Source organism: Eutrigla gurnardus (genome assembly GCF_963514095.1).
Source record: "Eutrigla gurnardus genome assembly, chromosome: 17".
NCBI classification, from domain to species: domain Eukaryota; kingdom Metazoa; phylum Chordata; class Actinopteri; order Perciformes; family Triglidae; genus Eutrigla; species Eutrigla gurnardus.
The window spans coordinates 7,035,070-7,058,735 of record NC_139928.1 but is presented as its reverse complement, the minus strand read 5'-3'; the positions used below and the strand labels follow the sequence as shown (position 1 = coordinate 7,058,735).

Below are 23,666 nucleotides of genomic sequence, written 5' to 3'. Positions count from 1 at the left end.
GTTCTCTGTTCAGTCTGTAAACAAAGTCTGGGCCATATTTGTATTGACTGTAATGGAAGAGCCCGTTCTTGTTCTGGAGTAAATCTTTTTTTGTCCAGATTTTTTTTTTATTTTTTTATTTTTTGTCACTTTGCAACTTTCCCAACCTTGTCGCTCACTAAGACGCTTGCCTACAAGTCAATGGAGATCAGATTGAAAACATTCTTCCTGTAATACATTTTAGGAGCCGTGCAGCGATTGAAATATCCTTATTTCCAGGTCCGATGCAGGACTGTGATACCCAGTAGGAGCCCGGATCAAGGCTGCACTCGACATTAAATGTGTTGGATGAAGACCAACTGGAGTCAAAGAACACGATCCGGGCACGCAGCCAGGCAAACTTCTCCTTCCACTCTTTTGTATGAACAATTTTTTGCTCTTATGTCATTGTAACATGTTTTGAAGAGATTAAATGAAGTTTATCAAAAGTGTTGAGAAACCTGTCAATCGCTGTTGAATCATTTTTTTTTTTTAATCAAATGGATTCCAATAATTATAGAATCACTTTAAAGAAATGAAGCATGCAAATTGCTCAAACTATCTATTTGCTCCTCAGCTCGTTTTCCTTTTGTCCTGCGCCGCTCCACTGGTAATTGCTGTAATTCAATCCACCTGATGGCCTGGACATTAAATAAGCTGCTAGGTTGGTTAGACTGTCCTAGTGCTTCCAGCCTGACTGTTTATGCACCGTTTGTCCTGAAGTTGGTTTTTCCTCAAACATTACTGAAGAATACCTGTAGCTGCCTACGTGACGGTTACATTTTAAGATTGTCATGTGGACCAAAGGTATGTTGGTAAATGTTGAAGTGGCTCCAGCAACAACAACAAAGAACACTTTCTTCTTCTTGAAATATGGTCAGCAACTTTTCCTTTTGCTCAGCTCGTAGTCAGTCAACTGATGAGAGGAGCAGCTGCAAAGAATGGCAATCCAAGGTGCGTCTATCATACGATGTGAAGAGAAAATGTGTTCATGCAAACAGTAATGAGATTCCTTCACCCTGCTGTCGCCACAGAGGACAACCTATGAGGTTTTACCCTGCAACGTGTCTCAGCTGCTGGCTGCTTCTCAAGTCGGCAACGATACCTTCACAATCTGTGGCTGGGAACTCAACCAGGTATGAGCAGCGACGCAAACGGGTTTCTCTCTAGGCCCTTTCCACGGCAGCCATGTTGACATTTCAGTGAAGGGTAATGAAAAACAGGTGTAACTGATTAAATTGATAAGCACAGTCCTGTTCTATTTAGTGCATCACAGCCATTTCAATGAGCCGGATGCAAACTAAGTGAGCCCTGATGAACTGAAATGGGACGGGGCCATAATTAATGTTATTAATTACACCCGTTTACCCTGCAATGACATTTCAAGGAAGTGAAGTGAAAAGCACCTAGTCTGAACTCTACCACAGTGAACGTTAAAATATTTGAACAGTTTTAGATGATAGATCATGAATCAGCCAAGCTGTCTTGGATGTCATTCAGAACTCTGACATTTGAATGTTGACCTGCAGGAACAGAATATCTGAAGTTGGTCCAAGGAATAACTGCTTGTGCTGAGTTTAGTTTTCTCCTTCTGTGCTTCCTCCCGCTGCAGGTTTCTGTCGTGGGCATCATCAGAGGAATAGCTCCCTTCGTGACGAACATCCAATACTCTGTGGATGACATGACTGGTCCACCTTTAAGTGTGAGGCAGTGGGTCAACTCGGAGGCCAGTAGCATCAACAGGATCCGCTTAGAACTACATCTAGAAAACAACAACAACAACTTGCTAAATAATAACTAAAATCCATATTCGATCTCACAGGACTGTGCTCCGATGACCTCTGCTTCTCCTGGAACATACGTGAAGGTCATTGGAAGTCTACGCAGTTTCAGTGTAAGTGATGCCAACAAAAGGTTTAGAGATGATAGCCTTTAAAAGAAGCATTGAGTTTTGTGACAATAGCTTTTTTTTTTTAATGTATTTCTTTTTTATGTTTCATTAGGGTCAAAGGTCAATGCTGGCAATGGATATCCGTTGCATCGCTGACCTGAATGAGATCACTTCCCACATGTTGGGAGTGGTAAAAGCCCATATGCTGCTTTTTGGAAAGGTACCAATGCTTGTGGATGGTTTTAACCAATAATGGAAATTCTGATCGTATAAAAGTCTTTTGTCAAATGTTTTAACTGCAGGCCAATTTATTGAGCAAAATTCAACAATTGAAACCCATACTTTGTAGATGTGAGTTAGTTACATATAAATCAGTTACAGGCATTTTGTAAATGGCAACTGGCCTGATTTTGATCTCTTCACTCAAACGCTTGTAATACAGCACAACGCATAGTTTTGATGTTGCTGTTCTATCCAGACATTTGACGTGAATATGAATACCACTGCCGCCTCCTTCTCTGGAAGAGTCCTGGAACATCGTGGTCCTTCTAAAGACACTTTACCAAATGGTTTGTCCACTATCCAGAGTCAGGTAAGTGGATTTAAAAAAAATGTATGTTTCTTAGCACAAGTTCCCCAACTCTACAGCAGAGGTCAAAAGTGCAAAGTTAACACGCTCCATCAAGCCATAATGGTGACATTTATGGAAAATATGCCTCGTTGAAATAAATATGCCGTTGCAACAATATGTATAAAAAGAAGATATTTTTAGATAATGGGTTAAATTTTTTTTTTTTTTTTTTTGTAAAAACATTTGTGAATGTGGTAATAAAGGGAAATGTAGTTAATCTATTGTTGGCGTCCTGTTTTAACCAGATCTTTGTCATGGTGGCAGAAGTGAATTACAGCAGCTTATTGCTGCCACCATGACAAAACAATAATTGTTCAGTTGCACACAGTTTAGTGAGCCGAATGGATTTTCCTTTTGTGGAGCTTACCAGAAATGATCACATTGCGTTTTGAAATGGCATTATCCACAAATGAACAATACTATACTTTCCCTGTCCTGTCTGTCTGTCTGTCCTGTCTGTCCTCTTCACCGTGGACAGGTTTCACCTTTAGAAAACCGTCCATGATGAAGATCCTAAGTTACCATGACATTGTCTCTTGGAAATCTGAAAATAAAAGATGAAACCTATTTTCAGGCATTGAAATGGCTTGGGTTTGGAGGTAATTTCTTGTTTTCCTGTTTAAGGTGTTGCATGTACTCAGGAAGTTCTCTTCCAGCGACATTGGCATCAGTTTTCATGAGCTGCAGAAACAGCTGGACTACATCAGAGGGGAGGACCTCGGGTACATTTTTTCTTGTGTCACTTTAGCTGTAGGTGCTATACAGGCATATTTACCTCAGTGTAGGGTGATGATCTCAGGGTGATGGAAACTTGAATGAAATGCCTCAATCTGTGACTTGTCTCTTTTTCTGTACAGAACTTCCTTGACCTTTCTGATAAATGAAGGTCATGCGTTCTACACCATTGATGAGCAGCATTTCAAGTCGACGAAACATTAGCAGGCTAGGAGAGATCAGACATTTGTTAGGGTGACATGAATCTTCATTGTTTTGGTTAAATGTATACTGTAGCTGTTGGCTTTAATCTGTCTTGGTCTAAAGATGTTGAAAGTTGTGTAATTGTGCACTAAGACGGATAAGGAAACTGTTACAGGGTTTATAATGTTTATTTTGTTGCCTGTATAGACCTACTGAAGTGATGTACTGCTCAGGCTCCTTATGTGTTGATGATATACTTTACATTGATTTTGTTTTGGTTATTTTTGGACACCCTGAAAATGGAGTCATGATTGCTGTGGATATAAAAGATGTAGTTTAAAATGTGACTTGTGCCTTCATTATTCAACTACAGTTCCCGTATTTCTGTTTCCTCAGTCGTCAGTTTCCCAGAACTCGAGGTAGACAACAGGTGGATAAAAGTGGCAGCAAAGCAAAAGGTTTTTTGTATCGTCATGGTAACGTGACATGTGGCAAAGTGCTGTCCCATTCCTAATTGGAGTCCTACAGCCTGTCTCACTTAAGCTCTTACCAGATAACCTCAATTAAGCCCCCGGGGGGTTCAGGGCTTGGCTTTAGGGGGACATTGGCAACACGTTTGGTTGAAGTTCTCCATTTAAATCGCGTTTTTAATGGGAAGAGCAAATGGAATCCCATAAAGAAACACTTTTAACTATGTTTGGGTCTCCTCCATCTTAATGCAACAATTAAATGTTACAGTTGACGGGACACACACACATACTGTTGTGGTTTCAAGAGTCTAGAGCTGGGTTTGTTTATATCGTTTTCCTAATAATGGCTCATTTTCTGAAAATGTTTGGACGAGCTGTTTATGCAAGTCACAGGGGTTTCCCCAGGGACCTGGATTGAGAAAACCGAGCTGATATATGTCATGAAAATGAGCTGTAAGCAGAATTCGGCACATAAAGTCAGGAACCGGTTAAGGCAGTCAGGCTTAAACATGAACCTTAAATATTCCTGCAGAGGTGCACATATCAGGGATGATTTATATGAAGACATGTGATCGTTGGAGTCTATAAATGTCTTGGCTGGCATGCTAAACCTACCTTACCAATGATGCATGTGAACCATATTGCCACTGCAATGGGTTGTTCCACCACCGACGACAAAGGAGTTAGTGTGAAACATGTCACAGACTGATTATACAGGTTTTGCAGCATTGTAGGGCTGCCATCACACCGCAGTATCTGGGCTGCACCCAGGTTACAAGATTAATGATGGTGGTGAATTGATTTGGATAACAAGTGATGCATTTGTAGAAACATAATTTTCTATATTAATTTTAATGTGGGAAGCAAAGCTGTTCATGGTGTGTGTGTGTGTGTGTGTGTGTGTGTGTTTTGATTTAATGAAAGAGAAACTATTAAAAAAACATTTTTTAAATCATTTTTTCCAAAAACACCAGTGCTACTGGTGTGAACCTTTTTGGTGCACTAGCACTATAAAGCAGAGGTCTACAACATTTTTTTTAAAATTTTTAATATTAAAGAGTATTATGATATTATGATGATTGTAAGCTGCTCCTAAAATGTGTATTCGTAAAACCCTTTCCATGGAAAAGTTGAAAGTTATCGATCATTCAAAATGACTAGTTTCTGAACTTCTGTTGATGTGCATATTCTCTAGTCCCAGAGTAGGTGGTCTTTTTTTTAAAGGCGTTTCCACAACACTAAAATGAAAACTATAGAGTATACTGTAAAGAAGAAACCATCTGTGATACCACCTTTGTCTCTTGTTTCAGTACCTTATGTCCTGCCCTTGTGTTTCCCACTGATTGTCTGCTCGGCCCTGCTGTCACCTGTCCCTCGTTATCATCCTCAATTCATTGGGTGTTTTGTTCCTGCATGCTCTCCTTTGTCTTCCAGTTGTCCAGCCGTAAGCTGGGTTTTATTTAGTTCAGTGCTTCATTTTCTTGCACTCTTACCTTACCAATGTTTTAGAAACCCTTGCCATTTATTGGACTTTTTTTTTAATCTAGTCCCCTTTTGCTAGTAATGGCTTTTATTTTAAACTCTCACTCCGTGTGTCGAATCCTGCTATCGCTGGTGCCAGCGTCCCTGAAACAATCCCATTGGCCTTTTCTGTGCTTTGTCTCCTCACTGTCTCTCTGTTGTGCAGGCGTAATAAAGACATGAATGAAAATTGTCTTTGGCCCTGGTGTTTCCTTTTCAGCACATGGGACTTTTCCTAGGACAAATACGCCTGGAACCACACAAACTCCACTATGAGGTTCAGGGCGTCTACTTTCTTAGGAGGAAAAAAAAAAGCAGCGAGGACCCAAAGCAGCGCCACACTAGGGGAGCTGAAGGCAGGGTTGAAGAGCTGAAAGGCCTGCTGGGATTGCCTGAAGAGCTAGATAGACGTCTTTGTTTGCTGCTGTTCGTTCTCAGCAGGGTGTTTAAAAAAAGTCTGGATTGAAAGAAACTCCTGAATGTGAGCAACTTCAAACTCCAGACGCATTTGCAAAAGAAAAAACGCATTTCTCGGGATCTGACAAAGCTGAAGATTGACAGCTGTAGAGCCATTAATAATTTATAGCTTGTGCTAGTTTTCATTTTATACAGAAGGATGTAGCCCCACACAAAACAAATTCCAAAGTCCAACAAATAAGAATAAATAGTTTGGTTTTTCCAAATCCAAAGGTGAATCCAGATTTGTATAGCCTGAATCTGATTTGATGCCTCATATGGCTCATATTTCCCTCAAAAACATGTGGTATAAGATTTCCTGTCTGACTTTTCAGGCTTTACTAATGTGGGCACAGAACCTGACTGAGGCTCCGGACATCTAGAGGAAGTCCTGTGTGTCCTTCGGTGATGGAGAGGGGAGTCATCAACCCAGTTTCTGACTTTCATTTGGTGTGGGGTTTCTGCCCACATGACACATTGAAGTCCAGGGTCACTTTTAGCTCTGTTGTGGTAGGTTTCTCCCTTGGCTGATAATAGAGCACATTTAGAGATTATAGACTTTTATGGATTTTTATAATGATGTTCAGCCCTCTCACGGGCAGTGCCAACAAATCTATTTTGATGACTGTAAAAAATGAATAACTAAATAATGATTTAACCTGACATTTGAGGCTTTAACAGATATCTTATGCTCAGGTTTAGTCTTCAGAAAGAAGTTCCTTTCTGTCCCAAATGTTCTTTCTCCTCAACACCTTCTGCATGAATTCTTCTTTGTGTGAATAATCTTTGGACAGTAGCTGATTTACTCATAAAAATAGGAAGGGAATGTCACAAGCCAGGAAAGGAGTAGCAGACATACCTGTAATAGACTGCGACAAGGCTATGAACTGTGGGGTGAGGATTGACTTCAAAGGAACTCAATAAAGAGACTGGTATTTGTGACAGTAAAATCAATGTTCTTTTTTCTCTCCTTTTCTATTTTTATACCAGAATGTGGCTTTCTAAGCAAGTGCCATTGTCAGATATGTATGAAACACTTGGAGTGAGAGGGCTTTAATTGATATGACTGTTATTAGAATTCATCTACGCTTGATATTTGTATAATAAACTATAATCCATACCTCTCACTTGGCTGTGTGAAATGATGTGGAGGAGGATTAGCGGGTCCCTGGAGAAATCTCCCACTGAGCTTACTTCACTTTCATGTATTCACTTTCGTCTGCATGCTGCTAACAGTGCTATCTAATGCAAAAAGAAGAAGAAAGCCCTTGAGAGTGCTAATTAAGTGATTTTTTGGTGCAAACTGATTTTGATAGCATGTCTCTAGCACATGCTAAATGTGTCATTTTCTCCCATGTTGATGAAACTATTCTCTGAAGATTTTGAGCACCTATCTATTCTGCCTTTTTGAATTGTGTCCTGATTGGTGACAGGTATTGCGTTTGAAATGGCCCGACTTGTCTTTTCAAATGCTTTATGTGTTTTTTCTCTTTTATCACTTTATTTTTCACATTACCGCTGTACCGTGCTCTCTTAACAGCCGTTAATAATTGTCCCCACCACATAATGAAGTGTCTCTATGCCTGACAATGTGCTGCCTGCTGCTAAACAAGACTCCAGACACCCTCCAGCAGCAAGGCATGCAAGCTTTAAAATGATGTTGTTTTTCCACCAGAGGGCAACATGTGTACTGTAATCCACAAACACCCCTTATGTCTCGTTCACTCCAAACTCCTCTTACATGTAAATCACATTACCAATACCAATACCAAGCCATTGGCAGTCTCTTATGGATGCAGAAACGCCATTTATTTTAATGGGAACAACTCTCAATAGTCCCACTTTTCAAACTGTGTGACGGGGGGCAATGAGGGGAAAATAGAAAACAAAAGCTTAGTTTCACTTCAGATGTCCCCACGAGTGACGCAATAAACTGTGCATCATTATGTTTTTTTTTTTTACCCCCTCCAGAAACTGTAATCTCTATGCATTAAATGAAATATAAGAGCAAACGTGGCTGTGAATAAAACATACATTACATAGCTTCCACCTTTAGGGGTCTCTCAAGCTCTGTGCAGGCCGTGCTGTCTCGCCAACACAGATAAATGGCACCTCGTTAATCAAATCTGCATGAGTGCGCTCAGGTTGCCATGGCAATAATTATCAGAGCTGCCTAATTAACTTTCTCAATTGCTTAATGATATACGACCCTCTGAACTCCTTCATTTTTTCCCTCTCTCTAATCCAAGTTGTTGTGTTTTTATTCCTCCATTTTCACTCCCCAGTGTTAGCCCGTGACCGCCAAGATAATAGAAATTATAGAGAAATTAAATTCAGCACCACATCATTTCCTCCCGGCCCACCCCATCCTCCTCGCGGGCTGAAGCGAATGGGGGGCTGGTAGGGGGTAGGGGGGAGGGGGTGTGTGTGTGTCAAACATCGCATGCAGAAAAAGCACACGCTACTGAATGCCGACGCATGTAGCCGATGTGTGTCTGGCCTGTACAGTGTGTGACTCACATACTTTGTCTTCTCGCGGTGACCTCGTGTGACAGCTGACTGAAGGTTGGGAGCAGCGGCCCTGTCGTCCCTGATCAGCCAGGCGAAACTCTTGAGATACAGCGAGACAGGGGGAATGGTACCTGGTGACACCCACCCCGCCGTCGCCTGTCACAGCCGGCCTCTCGCACTGTCTACTGCCTTTCTTTACGGCCTCCTGTCAACCTGCGGCCCCCTCGCCGGCTGCAATCCACACCAATCCCAAGTTTTGTGCTGAAGTTTAGAAGTTGTGCTTGAAAAGCAATCGCGCCACTTTCCAACTGGGCAGCTTTTGCAACCTTGCTATGAATAAACAAGCTGAGACACCGAGAAGAAGCAGTAAATGGTGCAGTTTTCATGACCTGAAAACGCTCCAGGTCACGAGTGTCTTTCTTCTAAACCCAGAGACCGTTTCCATCTCTTATCAAATTTCAGCGTTACTTTTAACTGTGGCTCTAGCCCCCCCCCCGCGACCCTGAATACAGGATAAGCGGTAGACAATGGATGGATGGATGGACTTTTAACTGTGGCCACCGTCCTTCCTTCACCTTAATTAAGTATTTTTTTGTTTCCATGACTTTAAAAAAAACCTTTGAAGGGACACCGACAAGTGATTTATTATTATACTTCCTTAAAATCGGAGGATTTGCAGGAGACACATTAAAAGATGAATCATCAAAATGTAAGAAAAAGAGGCAGAGATGTCTTGACTTTGACAGACTAGTATGTGTCTATTCTAGAGCCTCCATTTCCCCTACTGCATCTCTCATTAGACCCAATAAAATAAATGCCCATCTCTTTCAAACTCCACACCCCAATTTTGACAAATCAAGTGGACATAACCTGATGACATCGCTATGACATCATCGGAGTCAAGATTGTCTCTCTTGAATGTTCTCACACTGTTCGCAACTAGCAAGTAAAAATGCATTATAATTCCCATCATTGCATATAAATGGCACGACCTTTCCACATGTCATTAGAATTTTAGGCTTTTCACATGTAATGGCCACGGGGTTAACGCTGTGAAACGCCTTCCTCACTTAGCCCCACGTCATTACCATGATATGATAATGAAACCACTAAATTGAAAAAAAACATCATGAATGTACGTGGCCTTGAAGGGCAAATGGTGACGACATTGACAAAAACACAACAACTTTTACAAAAACACAACGACAAAAAGAAAAACACGACATTAACAAAAACACAACGACATTAATGAAAAGACGACAACATTAACAAAAACCCAACTACATTAATAAAAACACAACAACATAAACAAAAACACATTAACTTCTACCGGAAAGGGTAGGTACTTGCTATGACACATCATTGCTGATTGGACTAGAGCATGTTTAACAGGTGGAAAGGGCGTTTATTTTCAACGATCCCGGTCGGGTCCAGGTGGACTTAAGGAGGTCTGTGGTCCAGTACTACTACATCAGAAAGAAGACCAACGATCTCCATGACCCAACTTTTGCGCTGCTCTTTTTATTTTTTCATGAAGGAAAACGAATATGAATTAAAAAACGCATCGGACTGCAAGGTTTCTGTGTGTAACGAAGTTTGTCGTTTGACAGACAAAAAAACAATTGTGAAACAATGAGCCTGGCCGTTTCTTTGCGTGAGAAATAGGTGTGGCATGTCAGCGTGTGAACAGGTTGAAATGCGTGCTGGAGAGGCCTGTGTAACCGTTCTGTCACAATGAGGGCAATACATCTTTTCTTAATCTGATGCTAAATGATGGCCGTCTGAGCCGTAAAGCAGCCCTTCAGCTGTTAAAAAGACTGACGTGCTTTCGTCCAATCAGCAATGATGTGTCATCATAGCAGAAACTACCCTTTCTGGTAGAAGTTAATGTGGTTATGTTTTTGTGAATGTTGTGTTTTTGTTAATGCCATTGAGTTTTTCTTTTTGTGGTTGTGTTTTTCTTTTTGTGGTTGTATTTTTGTTAATGTCGCTGTGTTTTTGTTAATGTTGCTGTGTTTTTGTTAAAGGTCATATTGATAACATTTTTTATGTAAAAGAATAATCTAAAAAAACAAAAAAATCCACAGATCAAAAGTATCACTTCTCGTGAAATGTTTTGTTAACCTCTGTGTAGATGTGTGAGGTGTGGCTGCGGCTTCTAGCAAGGCTTGTGAGCCAATAGAATAACGCCGTTGTTATCATGTGGTATCTCGTAGTCAGGGGTCAAGAGTCTTTGGGGTTGCCAGTTAGTGTGGAAAAAACTGAAAAATGGCTGAGTTTCACATCACATGAATTTTGAAACACCACCGCACAAAGTAACCCAAATGTTAACCTAGATGTGTCAAAATGAATTCATACCAAGAAAGATTCATCACTTGACATGACTGAGTCTGTCTGAGAGTCACTCCACTCGACCATGAAAACACAGGTTGTGCAACAAACTTGCAACCCATTGAAGGCGCATCAGTTCGAGCAACAGCTGTGTTGTGATGTGAATGCAATGGAAGGGGGGAGTTTGAGTGCGGCATCTGGTTATCACTGTTATCGATAGCACCTTAAATGTGATTGTTTTTTTATTTCTGTGGTTGTGGTTTTCTTTTTGTCGTTTACCCCTTCAGATGATTGGGCCTAAAATAGCTACATGTACTAAGTAAACGTATACATAAACAATGGTAAGGTATGGAAAACTAACAACTGAAAAAACCACAGGTCAGTACCAGCTTGGTTGTGAGTCCTGTGTTTGTTTCACCTGACCACCCGCCCACCATAACCAGCCATTTTAGACTATGTAACATGTTGAGCATATTATAGTTAAGCAGCTGTATTAACTTTATTATTATTATTGTAATTTCATGATTTGACTCCATGGCTACAAATGAAAAACAAAAAGCAAGACAGGTGTTCTTGTTCCAATCACAATTGAGCTCTCACTCATACCAAATTAGTGAGAGCCGGCTAATTATTCTATATAACTGACGCAATCGGTAGAAAGAACACATGACCCAGTATAAAGAGCGACAAAGTCCATGTGTGGAGGAGGGGGGGGGTTTGATGGGTTGGACCAACACCCAGAAGACCGCAGTTCACGTCCTGTGTGAAACCAGAAGTCACCGTTGAATGTTCCCTATTATGTACCGCCACTTCTGTAGTTAATTTAAACCCAAACCACGTTCTTTTTCCTCAATCTAACCGAGTAGTTTTGTTGCCCGAACACAACAGGGGCACGTGTAGTTGAAGAGATCACTTGTGTTGCTGGATATTTGTAGGAAAACACACACGGAGGAATAACAAAATAAATTTTTGTGAGATATCAGACAAACCATTGTATGAGGATATTTGAGAAGGTACTGGGAATATCAGCTTTTCAACCAATGTGGACAAGAATTTGTTCATGCGCTCCCCCTAAAAAAAAAATCTAAATTTGGAAAAACCACAGTTCCATAAAAACTGGGCAAGCTCCATCTGTTGATTAAGCTCAGACCAGAACGGCTAATAAATGGTGAGGTTGTTTTCTTGACTCTCATATTCAAGGTCAAGAATGAGCTTTGAACCTCGGGCCTGATTTGTCGTTTGCTTTGGAGGAGATGTTGGTGGAAGCCAACTTCTGTCCGCGTTGCTCCTCTCCGTGAACCCTTGTTACAGTCGCGTAGAGGCCATGTGTTGCACTGAAGAAACGGTTTGTCCAGACCCATGCCTGAGTTCTGGGATCAGTGCTGGGTTAGGAGACCGCAAGGCCTGGAAGAGTTCATGTGATTAACTTTCTGCAACCACCATCAGGAAGCTTTATAGGACTGGGTCAAATCAAGCTTTGGCAAAAAAAAACCTTACAGTGTGGTTACCACCAATGTCTGCCATATGTCTGGCACCGCCCGCTTACACAGTGTGATACCGTTCTCCTTTTCTTTTTTTTGTCATCCTAATTTTGCAAAAAAAACCCCACCTAATCTTCCTCCTTTTTGCTCAGGAGAACCTACCCGTGCCTTAATTGTACCTGCTGGCTTTTGTTGCTTTAAACCCAGTCGGGGAAAAGTGGCAGGGGAAAGATTATCTTTGTAACACCTCTGCACTGCATCACTGTGTATTTTTTTCTCTCTTGTGAGTGGATTTCATGGTTGAGAGTGCAATTTGAAATAGGATTAACAGTAGGTGTCGGGTAGTGTTAGCTAAACCTCTTTATGTCAGGTACAGCGGAGAGAAGTCTGTCACTGTCTGCCGAAACCCTTTCACCGGTGAACATTGCTTGAGGGGGATTCTTTTAATATTACTAAATCTGTATTTGTATTCATCAAAGGGCTACGAGGGAGACAGGGGCAACGCAATGTTGTGGTTTCTACCTGTAATAAAAAGCAGAAGAAAGAATAAACGTGAGCAGTACCCTGACATGTACCACCAATATGGGAGCAAAAGGCAGCCTTTTGTTTAAAAAAAAAAACAACAACTCTTTTTTGCCTAAACTCTTTTTTGCCTAAGTGCCTTGGTGACATTGGGAGGCCACATGGTTGGCTGTGGCCCAGACCCACAGAGAGGATGCATTCCTGGGATGGCCATTGGCAGTGTACTGGCTTAGATGCCCAACCCTCGGCTCCCACAGTTTCCGCACACAGCAGTGAGTCCTGCTGGAAAACAACACTTTCGGCAGTCTTATGCAACTGGGGTTGGTTGTAAAGAAAAGGGAGGGCTGGAGGGAGGGATTATGGACTCGTGGAGAGAGAGAGAGAGAGAGAGAGAGAGAGAGAGAGAGAGAGAGAGAGAGAGAGAGAGAGGGGAGGTTGTTTAAGGCTGAACATAGAAACAAAGTGGAGTACTGTAATAGACTAGCTCAAAGCCTAACCCAAAGATTCCCCAATAGGTGCCACAGGACAAACACTTGATTTCAGTTGATGTTTTTTTTACGTGATTTCAGTCTTTGCTTCTTTTTCTTTGGTTGAACCCATGATAACTACTGACTTGAGTTGTCTTTGAAATGAAAAAGCAACACCTTTTAACTGTATTAGCATTTGTCAGGCTCCGTCTGTCTGTTAGCGCTTTTAGCTCAAATTCACTCTTAAGACTTAAAGCTGTGATCAGTATTTTTTTTATTTAAACAGGGATTCAAATGACTGTGTGTAATATGACAGTCAAACCTGCGGAAATGTATGACCCAATTCTACAGTTCGCCACGGCTCTACGGAGCATTTTAGCAAATTTCAGCTAATTTTTCTTGGTTTTATGGCCTGCAACGACTCTAAATTCTCATTCTTGTATTTTTTATTAACATATTTTTCCAGCAGCAGCAAGCAGCTGTTTTCACCAAAAATATCCTTCTTGAACCTACCTGAACTTACGCAATACACTCGACTTAACGACACATTTGGGGACTAGCAGTTTAGCAGCTATTGAGCCGGTTAGTAGGGGCCAAACCCTAACGACTACGACAAGTAACACTCAAAATAAATTCTAATGTTCTGGCTACTACTGCTGAATGTTTAAATAGGCAACCTGCTAACAAGACGTTCCCCATTTCAACTTTATAGAATTTGGTATTTACAGCTTGTCATGCGGCCTCTCCTCTGTCCAAATACTGCTCCAAAGAATATTTCCCATTGATTATGCTCATCAAATTTACTGCTGAGATTTTCGAGCAAGGTTAACATTGCTGAAAAGTCAATGCAGGAATCATGATTCAAGCCGTAAGAAAATACAATTCCTGCCCAAAACTACACAAGTAAGACTCAAGTTTTAATAAATCAAATTTTCTCTAAAAGCTGGGTCTCATTCAAGCACATCGAGGCAGCTGCAAGGTCTTGACAGTTTTATTTCCTTTGTATTGGGTTGGCATGAAGACATCCACAAGGCTGCTGTTGAAATCCAGCTTCATGATGAAGTGAATGAAGTGAAAAGGGTGAGTCAAAAAATCCAGGGTGCCACCATATCTGCCTTTCTGCGTTGCCTCATAATGAGCAGAGAAGAGCACATCCCAACTTTCCTGATTGAAGGCGGTGGCGGCAGTCAGTGTTACTCAACAGTTGAAAGCCTCAGGGTTTCCCAGGGCAGGGAGTGGCATCCCCCCTCAACAGTAAACACATCAATAATCCTGCAGGTTGACTGCTCACTGGATAAGGCATGAAAATGAAGGAGGGAGACCCGCGGAGAAGAGGCAATTAGTGTTCGATCTTAGGTGTGCAGGGCCTTAAAATAGTTAGAGATGGAGCGTTGAGACGGTAGACCTGGTGATCGGCCCAACTGTCAAGACTTGAAGAAAAAACAATTGGTTTCTCAGAAATGGAGGAACTTTTCCCCGTCACGAACCCCTTTTAAGTTTTCACAAACAGGATCCTTACCATGCTGCTTCGATGACCAGTATTTACATTTCTTTGTCATCTTAAAGTTCAATGTCATCCCCATGTGTTTCCCCAAAAGTATAAAAATATGCCTCTTGAAAGGCCCCTCCTCAATGTAGAAGTAGAAATGTAAAAACCAGACAGCGTAGCTTATGCATTTCACAACAACCCTCCATACCTAAATGACAAAGTAGGTCATGCCAGTGCATTACAAAACAACCCACATAAAGATTTACTGATCCGCCACCTCGAAGGTTAAAGCTGCATTACAGTAACTGATTTTTTTTTGGGGGGGGGGGGGGGGGGGGGGGCACTTGGGAACAGAGGAGTGGGGGTTAGAATTTTAGGTTGGCCAAACAACAACGACATTTTATCACCTTATAAAGTTGTTTTGCCGAATGCGTTTTGCAAATCCTTACATATTTAAGAAACTCACAGACATGGAGCAACATTAGCATTCCTTTGGAGTCGTGGTTTTTGGCTACCTGGTGATAACTGTGTCTGCTTAGCGTTAAGTGCTAGTCCTCAAGTGTGCAGTTTTTCAACTGCCTGCAGCTGGAAGGTTACAAGAGAGGTGACACTAAACCAAAATAGGGAGCTTAAATATGATGAAACCCTTTGTAGAGCAGCTAGGCTAACACGCCTGGAACTACAGTCTGTCTGCGCTAGATGCACAGAGATGAAATTGATATTATCCCACTCATCTGACATAGGTTTATCGGAAGGATAATTTGCCATAAATATCGGACTGTTAAAACAGATTTATGCCAATGTAGCATTAACAGATTTTTGGGTGTGGTAGATTATTTACCTTTCATACATCCCTTCATTTGGGCATCAGCGGACTAAGAGATCAATGAGAAGAGGCGGCACATTAGGAGGTAGCAGTGACAGTCAATATGCATATCATCAATATTAGATGTGGAGAAAACAGAGGGACAGTGGAAAAAAAACATGAATCTTACACAAATCCAGTTGTCAGAATTGGTTAATCTGACAAAACTAATAGCCAGAAATGAAACACCGATGTGAAAATATGTTTCTTGGAAGAGCTTGAACGTTCAGGCTCACAGCCCCCCCGCCCCCCACCCACCCGTGTGAGGACATGTAATTCTCTGTCTGCCTGGTGTCGTGTCTGACCGTGTGACTCATGTTTCTCATGTTTACGCTGCGGCGGTACATCACCTAGCTGTGATGACGAGGACTTTGCCGTAAGCCACAGTGGAACACGCTATATCCACCCTGCTGGCGCGGCCTCGGTGTTTTCATTCCATATGATAGGACTCACACCACATTCCTGTTACAACTTCTCTGTGGCGCATAAAAAATCTCCTCTCAAAAACCGCAGAGCCATGTGTTTTGAATTTTCCCTCTGTTTGTTCCCATTTACAGCATCTCTCTCTCTCTCTCTTTCTCTCTCTCTCTCTCTCTCACACACACGCACACACGCACACACACACACACACACACTGATTGCTAGCTATCTTCATGTTGATAGGCCCATTTAGTCCTCATGAAAGCATTCCATTTAGGTGCATTCGAGGTTATGGTTGTCACTGACAACCGGCTGTCAAAGAGCGGCAGCCTCTGTCAGTGTTGGGGGTTTCCAGAGGAGCTTACAAACACACAGAGCAGCTATTGATGGACTCAGACCCACCAAAGGCAAATGGTGTGTGACAAAGACAGAGAGGGGGAGTTGGTAGTTTTAATTCTTTGACCCTACCAGGGAAGAATCCCATCTGATTGTTAATCACATTTGCAAAAAATAAATAAATAAAGAAGCAGACAAATGGAAATAGTACAAACACACAAAGCAATTAAAAGGTTAAAAATGTTGATTGCAGTACGTCGACAAGGGAGAACGCAAGGCCGAAGCTACCATTTAGGCCATTTCCTTTGCAGGAACTTTCCCAGGCACCCAGGAAGCATTTCAGGGACTCGCGATCCTTAATTGCATTCTGAGTGGAGGAACAAAAACCTAAAGGAAGTTCCTCAATCATAGTTCCTGGTAGCGAGACAGTCTGTTCAGTTCCCATAGACGTATGGGTGGCCATACCGTTCTCATTCATACTGTCTGTGTCAATATACCTGTATTCAGTCTGAAACACCATGTATTCACATTTAAAAGTAATTGCGTTGCCAGGCAACAGCTTGGGTCCATGTTTACTTCCTGTCAGCTGATGTCCTTCACATACACTGCAACCGGAAATAAAGAAACCCTGACATCCTGACAGCCGGTTTAAAGGCTCAGTTTCTGAATATGTATTTCTCCACTGAGTGTTTGGATATTGTCACAGTATAGAGCATGTAGACCTGCTTCATAATAGAAAAGGATGCCCTCACCTTTAATTAATTAAATCCTTTCACAGACCCTCAGTCCTCCCCTAATCTTTAGCATACAACGTTGTTTTTAAATGTGGCATTGGATGTGAAAGTGACTGTTACTTTGGGTTTTGCCGAATCAATCTTTGTTTATACTGCTTTTTTACACAATGTCTGTAAATTTGATCACTTTTAGGACAACACAATGATGAATAAATACTGGATAATTAGATCATTTTAAACATGAATCATGAATACATTAAACTGAATAAATAAATGGGGATGATCTATCTATATCTATACAATCTTACAGCTTTGGGAGAAAATATTAATTACCGAGTTATTTGCAACTGCATGATGCTTCTTACTCAGGGATTACATTAAAAAAATACATGAATGTTGAACAAAGGTCATTATGAATTATAAATACTACAAATCAAGGTTGTATCCCACGAAGCTGTCGGCTGCCTCATTCATATAGCAACACAGCGTGTAACCTTCATAAGGATTTACAAATGAAAAGGGTAGGTTCTTTGTTTGTTTTTAAATGGAGAGAATTTCAAATATAATAAGTGAAGGTTACTTTGGAGGGGGCCTGTATTAATTGATTAATTAATCTAATTTGATTATTAAATAAAAACAAAGCAGGAACATGTAATATTCATATTTATACATTTTATTATTAATGATAATAAAAACGGAATTAAAATGAATGCTGTCACTTGAGAAAAAAATGGATAAAAACCTGGTGCATGTGATTGAATGTGTATAAGCTGTATATAAAGGACTGCCTTTGGAAATTGTATTTTGTGTTGTTGGGAAATCAACCCCCCTCACACACACACACACACACACACACACACACACACACACACGCACGCACGCACACTCCTCCTTCTTCTCTGGAAACCTGTTCTGGAGGGAGTGACTTGATCCAGGCGGCGTCCAATTATATGGAAGAAGCACTTATTCCACTTTATTCCAGGCTACAGTTAAGTGGCTTGAAGCCTTCAGAGACACACAGGCTCGTAGTGTAAAGGCAGAGCAATAGGCAGAGAGACGGGTACCCATGTGACATGTGAACGGAGAGCCAAAGACAAAGGTAGAAATATCCACTATAGCAAGTGAGGCGTCTGGCGGCGTGCAGAGGAGACACAGAGGATGCTCCAAATCAAATCCATGAGGGCTCTTTTTTTTTCTCTTTTCTTCTCTCGTCTGGAAATTCACGTCTTCATATAAATGATTCATGAGAGCCCGTTTCTATTTCTAAGGGAGTAATTGCGCTCGCAGTGAGTTTCAGCTGAAGCCGGTCACCAAGCAATCTACGGAGAGACGGTAGTAAAAGCCGGGATCAGAGCCCGGAGAAAAATATAAAGTCAGTGCATTTTGGAGGAGTTTGATAAGCGGTGCTTTTTTTCCTTCTTTTTAACCCGCACTGGACCTCGTCTGTCAAAAAGGATCAACTGTTGCTGCAGCCGGAGCGAGCACAGAGACATTCTCCAAGTGCGTCTGGCTTTCATAATGGATGTTTGACCGTCACTTGGTCCTGCATGCAGCCACACAGCCGGTGTTGTGTAATTAACATGGAAGAGAGACTGATACTGTTGTTGATGCCTCGGATACACCTTCCTCTGTCCTGATGATGCCACATTGTTGCACTGAGGAGAATGATAATACACCGCTGCCGGCTTTTCCATACTGGTTGATCATCTCTGTGTTTGAAACAAGACACGTTTCTTCTTCTTTCTTTCTATAAAGGGACCAGTTTGTGCATTTTTGTGTGTGTAAAAACTCACTGGCAGACGTTAACACTGACAGGCGTATTGTTATAGTGACCTTGCCCGATTTTGACAGCTATTCGGCGGGAGATCACCATGCTGATGATGATGAAGAACGGCGGCATGGACGCGCATCAGGTTGATATCGATTCGGAATTTGAGCCTCACAGCCGCTCGCGGTCGTGCACCTGGCCGCTGCCGTGTCCGGAGGATTTCCCCGGGGGAGAGGAGGCGAGTCGCGGTCTGGCTCTGGCGTCGGTCAAAGTGGAGCATTACAACGTGCCCGCGTGCCGGGCCGCCGAGAGAAAAGGCGGCGCACCGGCGGAGCTCAAGCACCCGGCCGGCGCCCCGGCCCCGGTGGTGGCCGCTCCTGCCTGCATGTCCGGGGCTGCGCTCGACGTGGCCGGCCAGCTGCGCAAAGCCAAGTCCTCCCGGCGAAACGCGTGGGGGAACCTGTCTTATGCAGACCTCATTACCCGTGCCATCGAGAGCACCCCGGAGAAGAGACTCACCCTGTCCCAGATTTACGACTGGATGGTTCGCTTTGTTCCTTATTTCAAGGATAAAGGCGACAGCAACAGTTCAGCCGGATGGAAGGTAGGCCACATGAAAGAATTCTCTCGACACATGGGGAAGCTTTTAGTGGAGAAGCTGCACTATATTCAGCCTTAGTCTGTGTCCGCAGCATAACTCCTTTCCTGCATATTTCAAAGCCACATAATTGACCCCTGGTTTCTGCAATTTATGTCAGTGGCGTGTCCCCGTGTCACTCCGCACTACAGTGTGTGGAGGGGGGCGGTGAGCAGGCATGAGGGTTCACTGGGTTCATAGTATTTAGGGAGTGCAGTGCATATAGGAGAAGCCACACGGAGCCAAACTCCCCCTCTTCACGTCTCCCTTTGGATAGGCGACTCTTACGCGCGGTGACGCGCCGGTTAAGTGTCTGGTTTCATGCCGATATTTCTCTGCGTTCGTCGGGTCACACGGGGGACAAAGTGTGCCTCCGGTCCGATTTGCAGCTCCTCAACTGGAGCGTCAGTCACCCATGCTGCCAGTTGGGTGCTCTGGATAAACCATTTGTAGCCCCCCCCCTCCTCTCCACACCCCTCCCCCTGCTATCCAGTGCGCGCACGTTGAATTACGCGCAAGCTGTGCGAAAGCATGGCACAAGGCGAGGGGGTTTAAAAGGACAATAACAAGAGATGATGACATGGGATGTCACAGCAAACAGATGTAACTAAAGATTATCCCTTAAATTCAAATTAATATGAGGTTAATCTAATAGATTGGTTGCTGTAATCTACTTAGATTTACCATCTATTCTTTGTGTGGATTAATGGTCTTTTGTTTCCAAGCCATACACTGTAGCTTCCTCCCATATGCATCCTTTATGCTTCACCAAGTTTTGCTTCTCAGCAAACTGAATAACATCTCAACCAGAGATGTTAAAGATGCAGTTCAGTAAATTCTAAATAAGTGTTCCTAAACACAGACATAAATCAAGCATATGCTGGGAATTAATGTAATATTAATGTGCGAAAACATAAGTAAATACACTTTGAATCAGACCCTGTTAGGAAATATAGTTCCAAACCTATTCACACCTCCAGTGAAACACAGGCTTTCCATTAAAACTTTTCATTCTGGAGCCATAACTCGATGACATAACCATGACATCATCTGGGTTATTTTTCCCAAAAATGTAAAGCTCCCCCCAGAGCTGCAGAAGACATAATACTATTGTTTCCCCAGCCAGAGTAGTACTCCATGTGACGAGTAAACTGAACATCGTGTGTAAAAACCAGTAGGGTGCCCCTTTAAGATGCTGTTTTGAAGTTCACTTTCCTCATGTGTTTCACTGTTTTTCTGACACAGTGAAGGAATATGGAGGAGGGGGAAACGCAAGTAGCGGTGGGATTACCATTCCACATCATCAGTGTGTTTGACATGGCGTTGATATCCGCACAGTGGTTTCCGATAAGTGACATTGCCCCCCGTCTGTTTGTCCCTCCTCCAATGCTTTCATCTCATTTGGCTCCAGACCAGCCTCCACTTGAACAGTATTAAGACGCAGATTAATCTCAATAAAATCACCATTTGATTTAAATCTGAGCAAACCCGGCAAACAACCAGCCTGAAGTCTTTATGGTATGGGTATTTTCTTTGTGAAAAAAAAAATTGGATTTAAAGCTCAGCCTTGTTGGTGCTGCAGGGATTCCCAGCTTGATACTTGGCGTGGACGTTTTGATTGGCCGGTCCGGCAAGGAAGCTGATTGGTGAAGGGAGGCTCTAAGTCGTGGTGGAAAACAACTTGATTCAATCATAATAACACTCCTCAACTACAAAAAAGGAGAGAGAGAGAGAGAGAGAGAGAGAGAGAGAGAGAGAGAGAGACCCACATGCATGCACATGACTGTAACAGTTGGCAGAAATTTTAATGAGATTTGAAGCACGGAGGTACAGAATCACTCTCACACACACACACACACACACACACACACACACACACACACACACACACACACACACACACACACACACACTGCTGTGTGTTTGTGCTTGGACTGAACATTATTGATGAGGGGTGGGCTGGGGGTGGGGGGGGTGTATATGGATGGGATGAGTGGGAGGGAAATAAGATCCAGTCAGACTCTTGCTATTAAAAGCAGTCTTTAAGAGCTGTTGTGTAATCCTGTCTGAGAGCTGCTGCTCAATTCAGCCGCTGGGCTCTTTGTCTTCATCTGGGCCCGCTAGTCCTCTCATGATTCTCAATACCGCACATACTGTACTCACACGCTGCTGTCACTCACTTGTTTCACTGTCAAGCGCCCAGACTCCGGAGGTGGATTGGATTTCTTTCACTCATTCACTCACTTCTTGTGTCCAGTGGTGGTGTGTGCATGTCTCTGACTGCGGTCACTGACATAAACACGCACACACACACACACACACACACACACACACACACACACACACACACACACACACACACACACACACACACACACAGTGTTGCTTCAGCATCTGGCAGCAGGGTCACCATGATGACTATGTATGGATTTCTCTGACTCTGGTACAGTAATTGCGGTCAAGTGTTTGGGCCATGTTTGTTATTGCATCTGAGGTGGGAGGCTGTTTGGTCATATGGAGTGAGTTCAGTTACGTAGGTGGTGGTGGTGGTGTTGCTGATGCGGGGGTATGCGCTTGCACACACACACACACACACACACACACACACACACACACACACACACACACACACACACACACACGTTGTTGTGTTCATTTCACAAGTGGCTCTGCGTGGGAATGGATGTGCTGAGCTGTGGCCTGTCTGCAGGCTATACTGTACACAGATTCAGAGGCAGGTAGGAACTCACTGACTCTACCTGAACGCTTTACAAAAGCACCGCGGCAAGGGAGCGTTGTGGGTTTCTGAGTGTTGTAATCAGGACTGTGATACATATGAGCACACAGTAAAACAAGCAGCAGCACACACAAGGGTCAATCAGTCATGCTTACAGAAAAGCATTCGTTTCTGTTTGTTTTTAAAGAGCAATTTGGTGCCCTGTTTTTTTATCTTAATCTCGCCTGCTTCACAAATGCAATGTGTGATAAAGTGAGTGTAAATGTCATTTGCAACAAGAAATTAGAAAAACTTCAGCAATTTGGTCCATTTTACACTATTCTCCACCTGTGGAGGTCATCTACCACCTGAGAGACAACTGCAAATATTGAGCCTTACTTTCAGCATCTAAATTTGTCTCAGGGAAGTGTTTTCTTTTTGACGGGCTGTGTAATTGCTCATGAATGCACCATTCCTGGAGGGTTTGGATCACTTCTGAAGCTCCATTTCCCCAAAGACTGTCAAACTGTTACGTACTCCTGCACACCTATAGACTACAGTATGTGTCAGAGCTCTACCTGACTGGAACTCTCCGGGTCCTGAGTATTAGGTTTTAGGTTTGGGGCGTTTGTGTTTGTGAGTTTTGTTGGGTTTATTTCAAATGTAACTTATAAAGAAAATGATCTATTTTGCTCTCTGAATGTGTTTGCAAGTACAGTAGAGACTCATTCATTCAACACCATTCATACATTCATGGTAAATTATATTGTGAGCAGTAATATGCACCTTTTGACACTTATGAATCATCCTCCCTGACAGCTGTGGCGTCGAATGACTGTTATCTATAATATGACGCTTTGCATCATGGGATGGTAAGCAGGAAGTAGCGCAAATGCCAACGGCTCTTTTTCTTTTTTTAAGATTATTTTTTTGGCTAGAGCGCCTTTTTATTCGTTTTTCAGACAGTGTGGAAACAGGGAGAGAGAGGGAGATGACATGGAAATACATCCCGGGTGGGAGTGGAACCCGGGACCACCGTGTCGAGGACGTTAAGCCTCTGTACATGGGGTGGCTGCCCTAACCACTGCTCCACTGACCGCCCCACGCCTCTTTTTCAGGGTTATTTTCAGCACACAATATAGACAATGCTTTTCACATGTTGGCATTCCAATAAAATAATTGAGCCTGGTTAGGAAAAGAATGAATATTTAATGTTATTTAAAAAAAAACATGATTTGAAATCCAAGCATTCAGGGGCTTTAAGGCCCATCACACCTCCAATAACACACCCTTAAGAGATTGAAGATAGGCAGTGTACTGAAACTGCTGTCAACTGGTTGCAGGATCAATTTCCTAAAAAGAAGACTTTATTTATTGGGTGCAAAAAAAGGTTAATAGATTGTATGCAGGGGAATACTGTTTTATGTTAAATACTGTCATGTTATCTATAAAAATGGTCAGACTGAGTTGATGTTCTATATTCC

At 42.5% G+C, this 23,666-nt stretch overlaps 4 protein-coding genes across 4 annotated transcripts in view; 3 read left to right on the top strand and 1 right to left on the bottom strand.

Moving 5' to 3' along the window:
* The window catches only part of nr1d2b (nuclear receptor subfamily 1, group D, member 2b), a 352,544-nt gene that overhangs the window by 155,899 nt on the left and 172,979 nt on the right, over positions 1–23,666 (bottom strand). The window lies entirely within an intron of this gene.
* On the top strand, positions 757–1,819 carry LOC311027986 (replication protein A 32 kDa subunit-A-like; the record flags this gene model as incomplete). The annotated part of the gene is made up of 4 exons (XM_084032227.1): positions 757–825; positions 920–972; positions 1,053–1,154; positions 1,631–1,819. Exons 1-4 carry the CDS (start codon positions 813–815, stop codon positions 1,817–1,819), a joined length of 357 nt encoding a protein of 118 aa, XP_083888353.1. The 5' UTR covers positions 757–812.
* Positions 1,823–4,742, top strand: LOC311027985 (replication protein A 32 kDa subunit-like). The gene is made up of 5 exons (XM_084032226.1): positions 1,823–1,912; positions 2,022–2,129; positions 2,388–2,501; positions 3,165–3,262; positions 3,398–4,742. The coding sequence occupies exons 1-5, from the start codon at positions 1,853–1,855 to the stop codon at positions 3,477–3,479; spliced, it is 462 nt and encodes a 153-aa protein (XP_083888352.1). The 5' UTR covers positions 1,823–1,852; the 3' UTR covers positions 3,480–4,742.
* foxo6b (forkhead box O6 b) overlaps positions 18,829–23,666 on the top strand; it is a 36,920-nt gene continuing 32,082 nt past the window's right edge. The window contains exon 1 of the mRNA XM_084032404.1: positions 18,829–19,433. Within this exon, the coding sequence (XP_083888530.1) occupies positions 18,933–19,433 (501 nt within the window). The 5' untranslated portion in view covers positions 18,829–18,932. The remainder of the gene's footprint in view (positions 19,434–23,666) is intronic.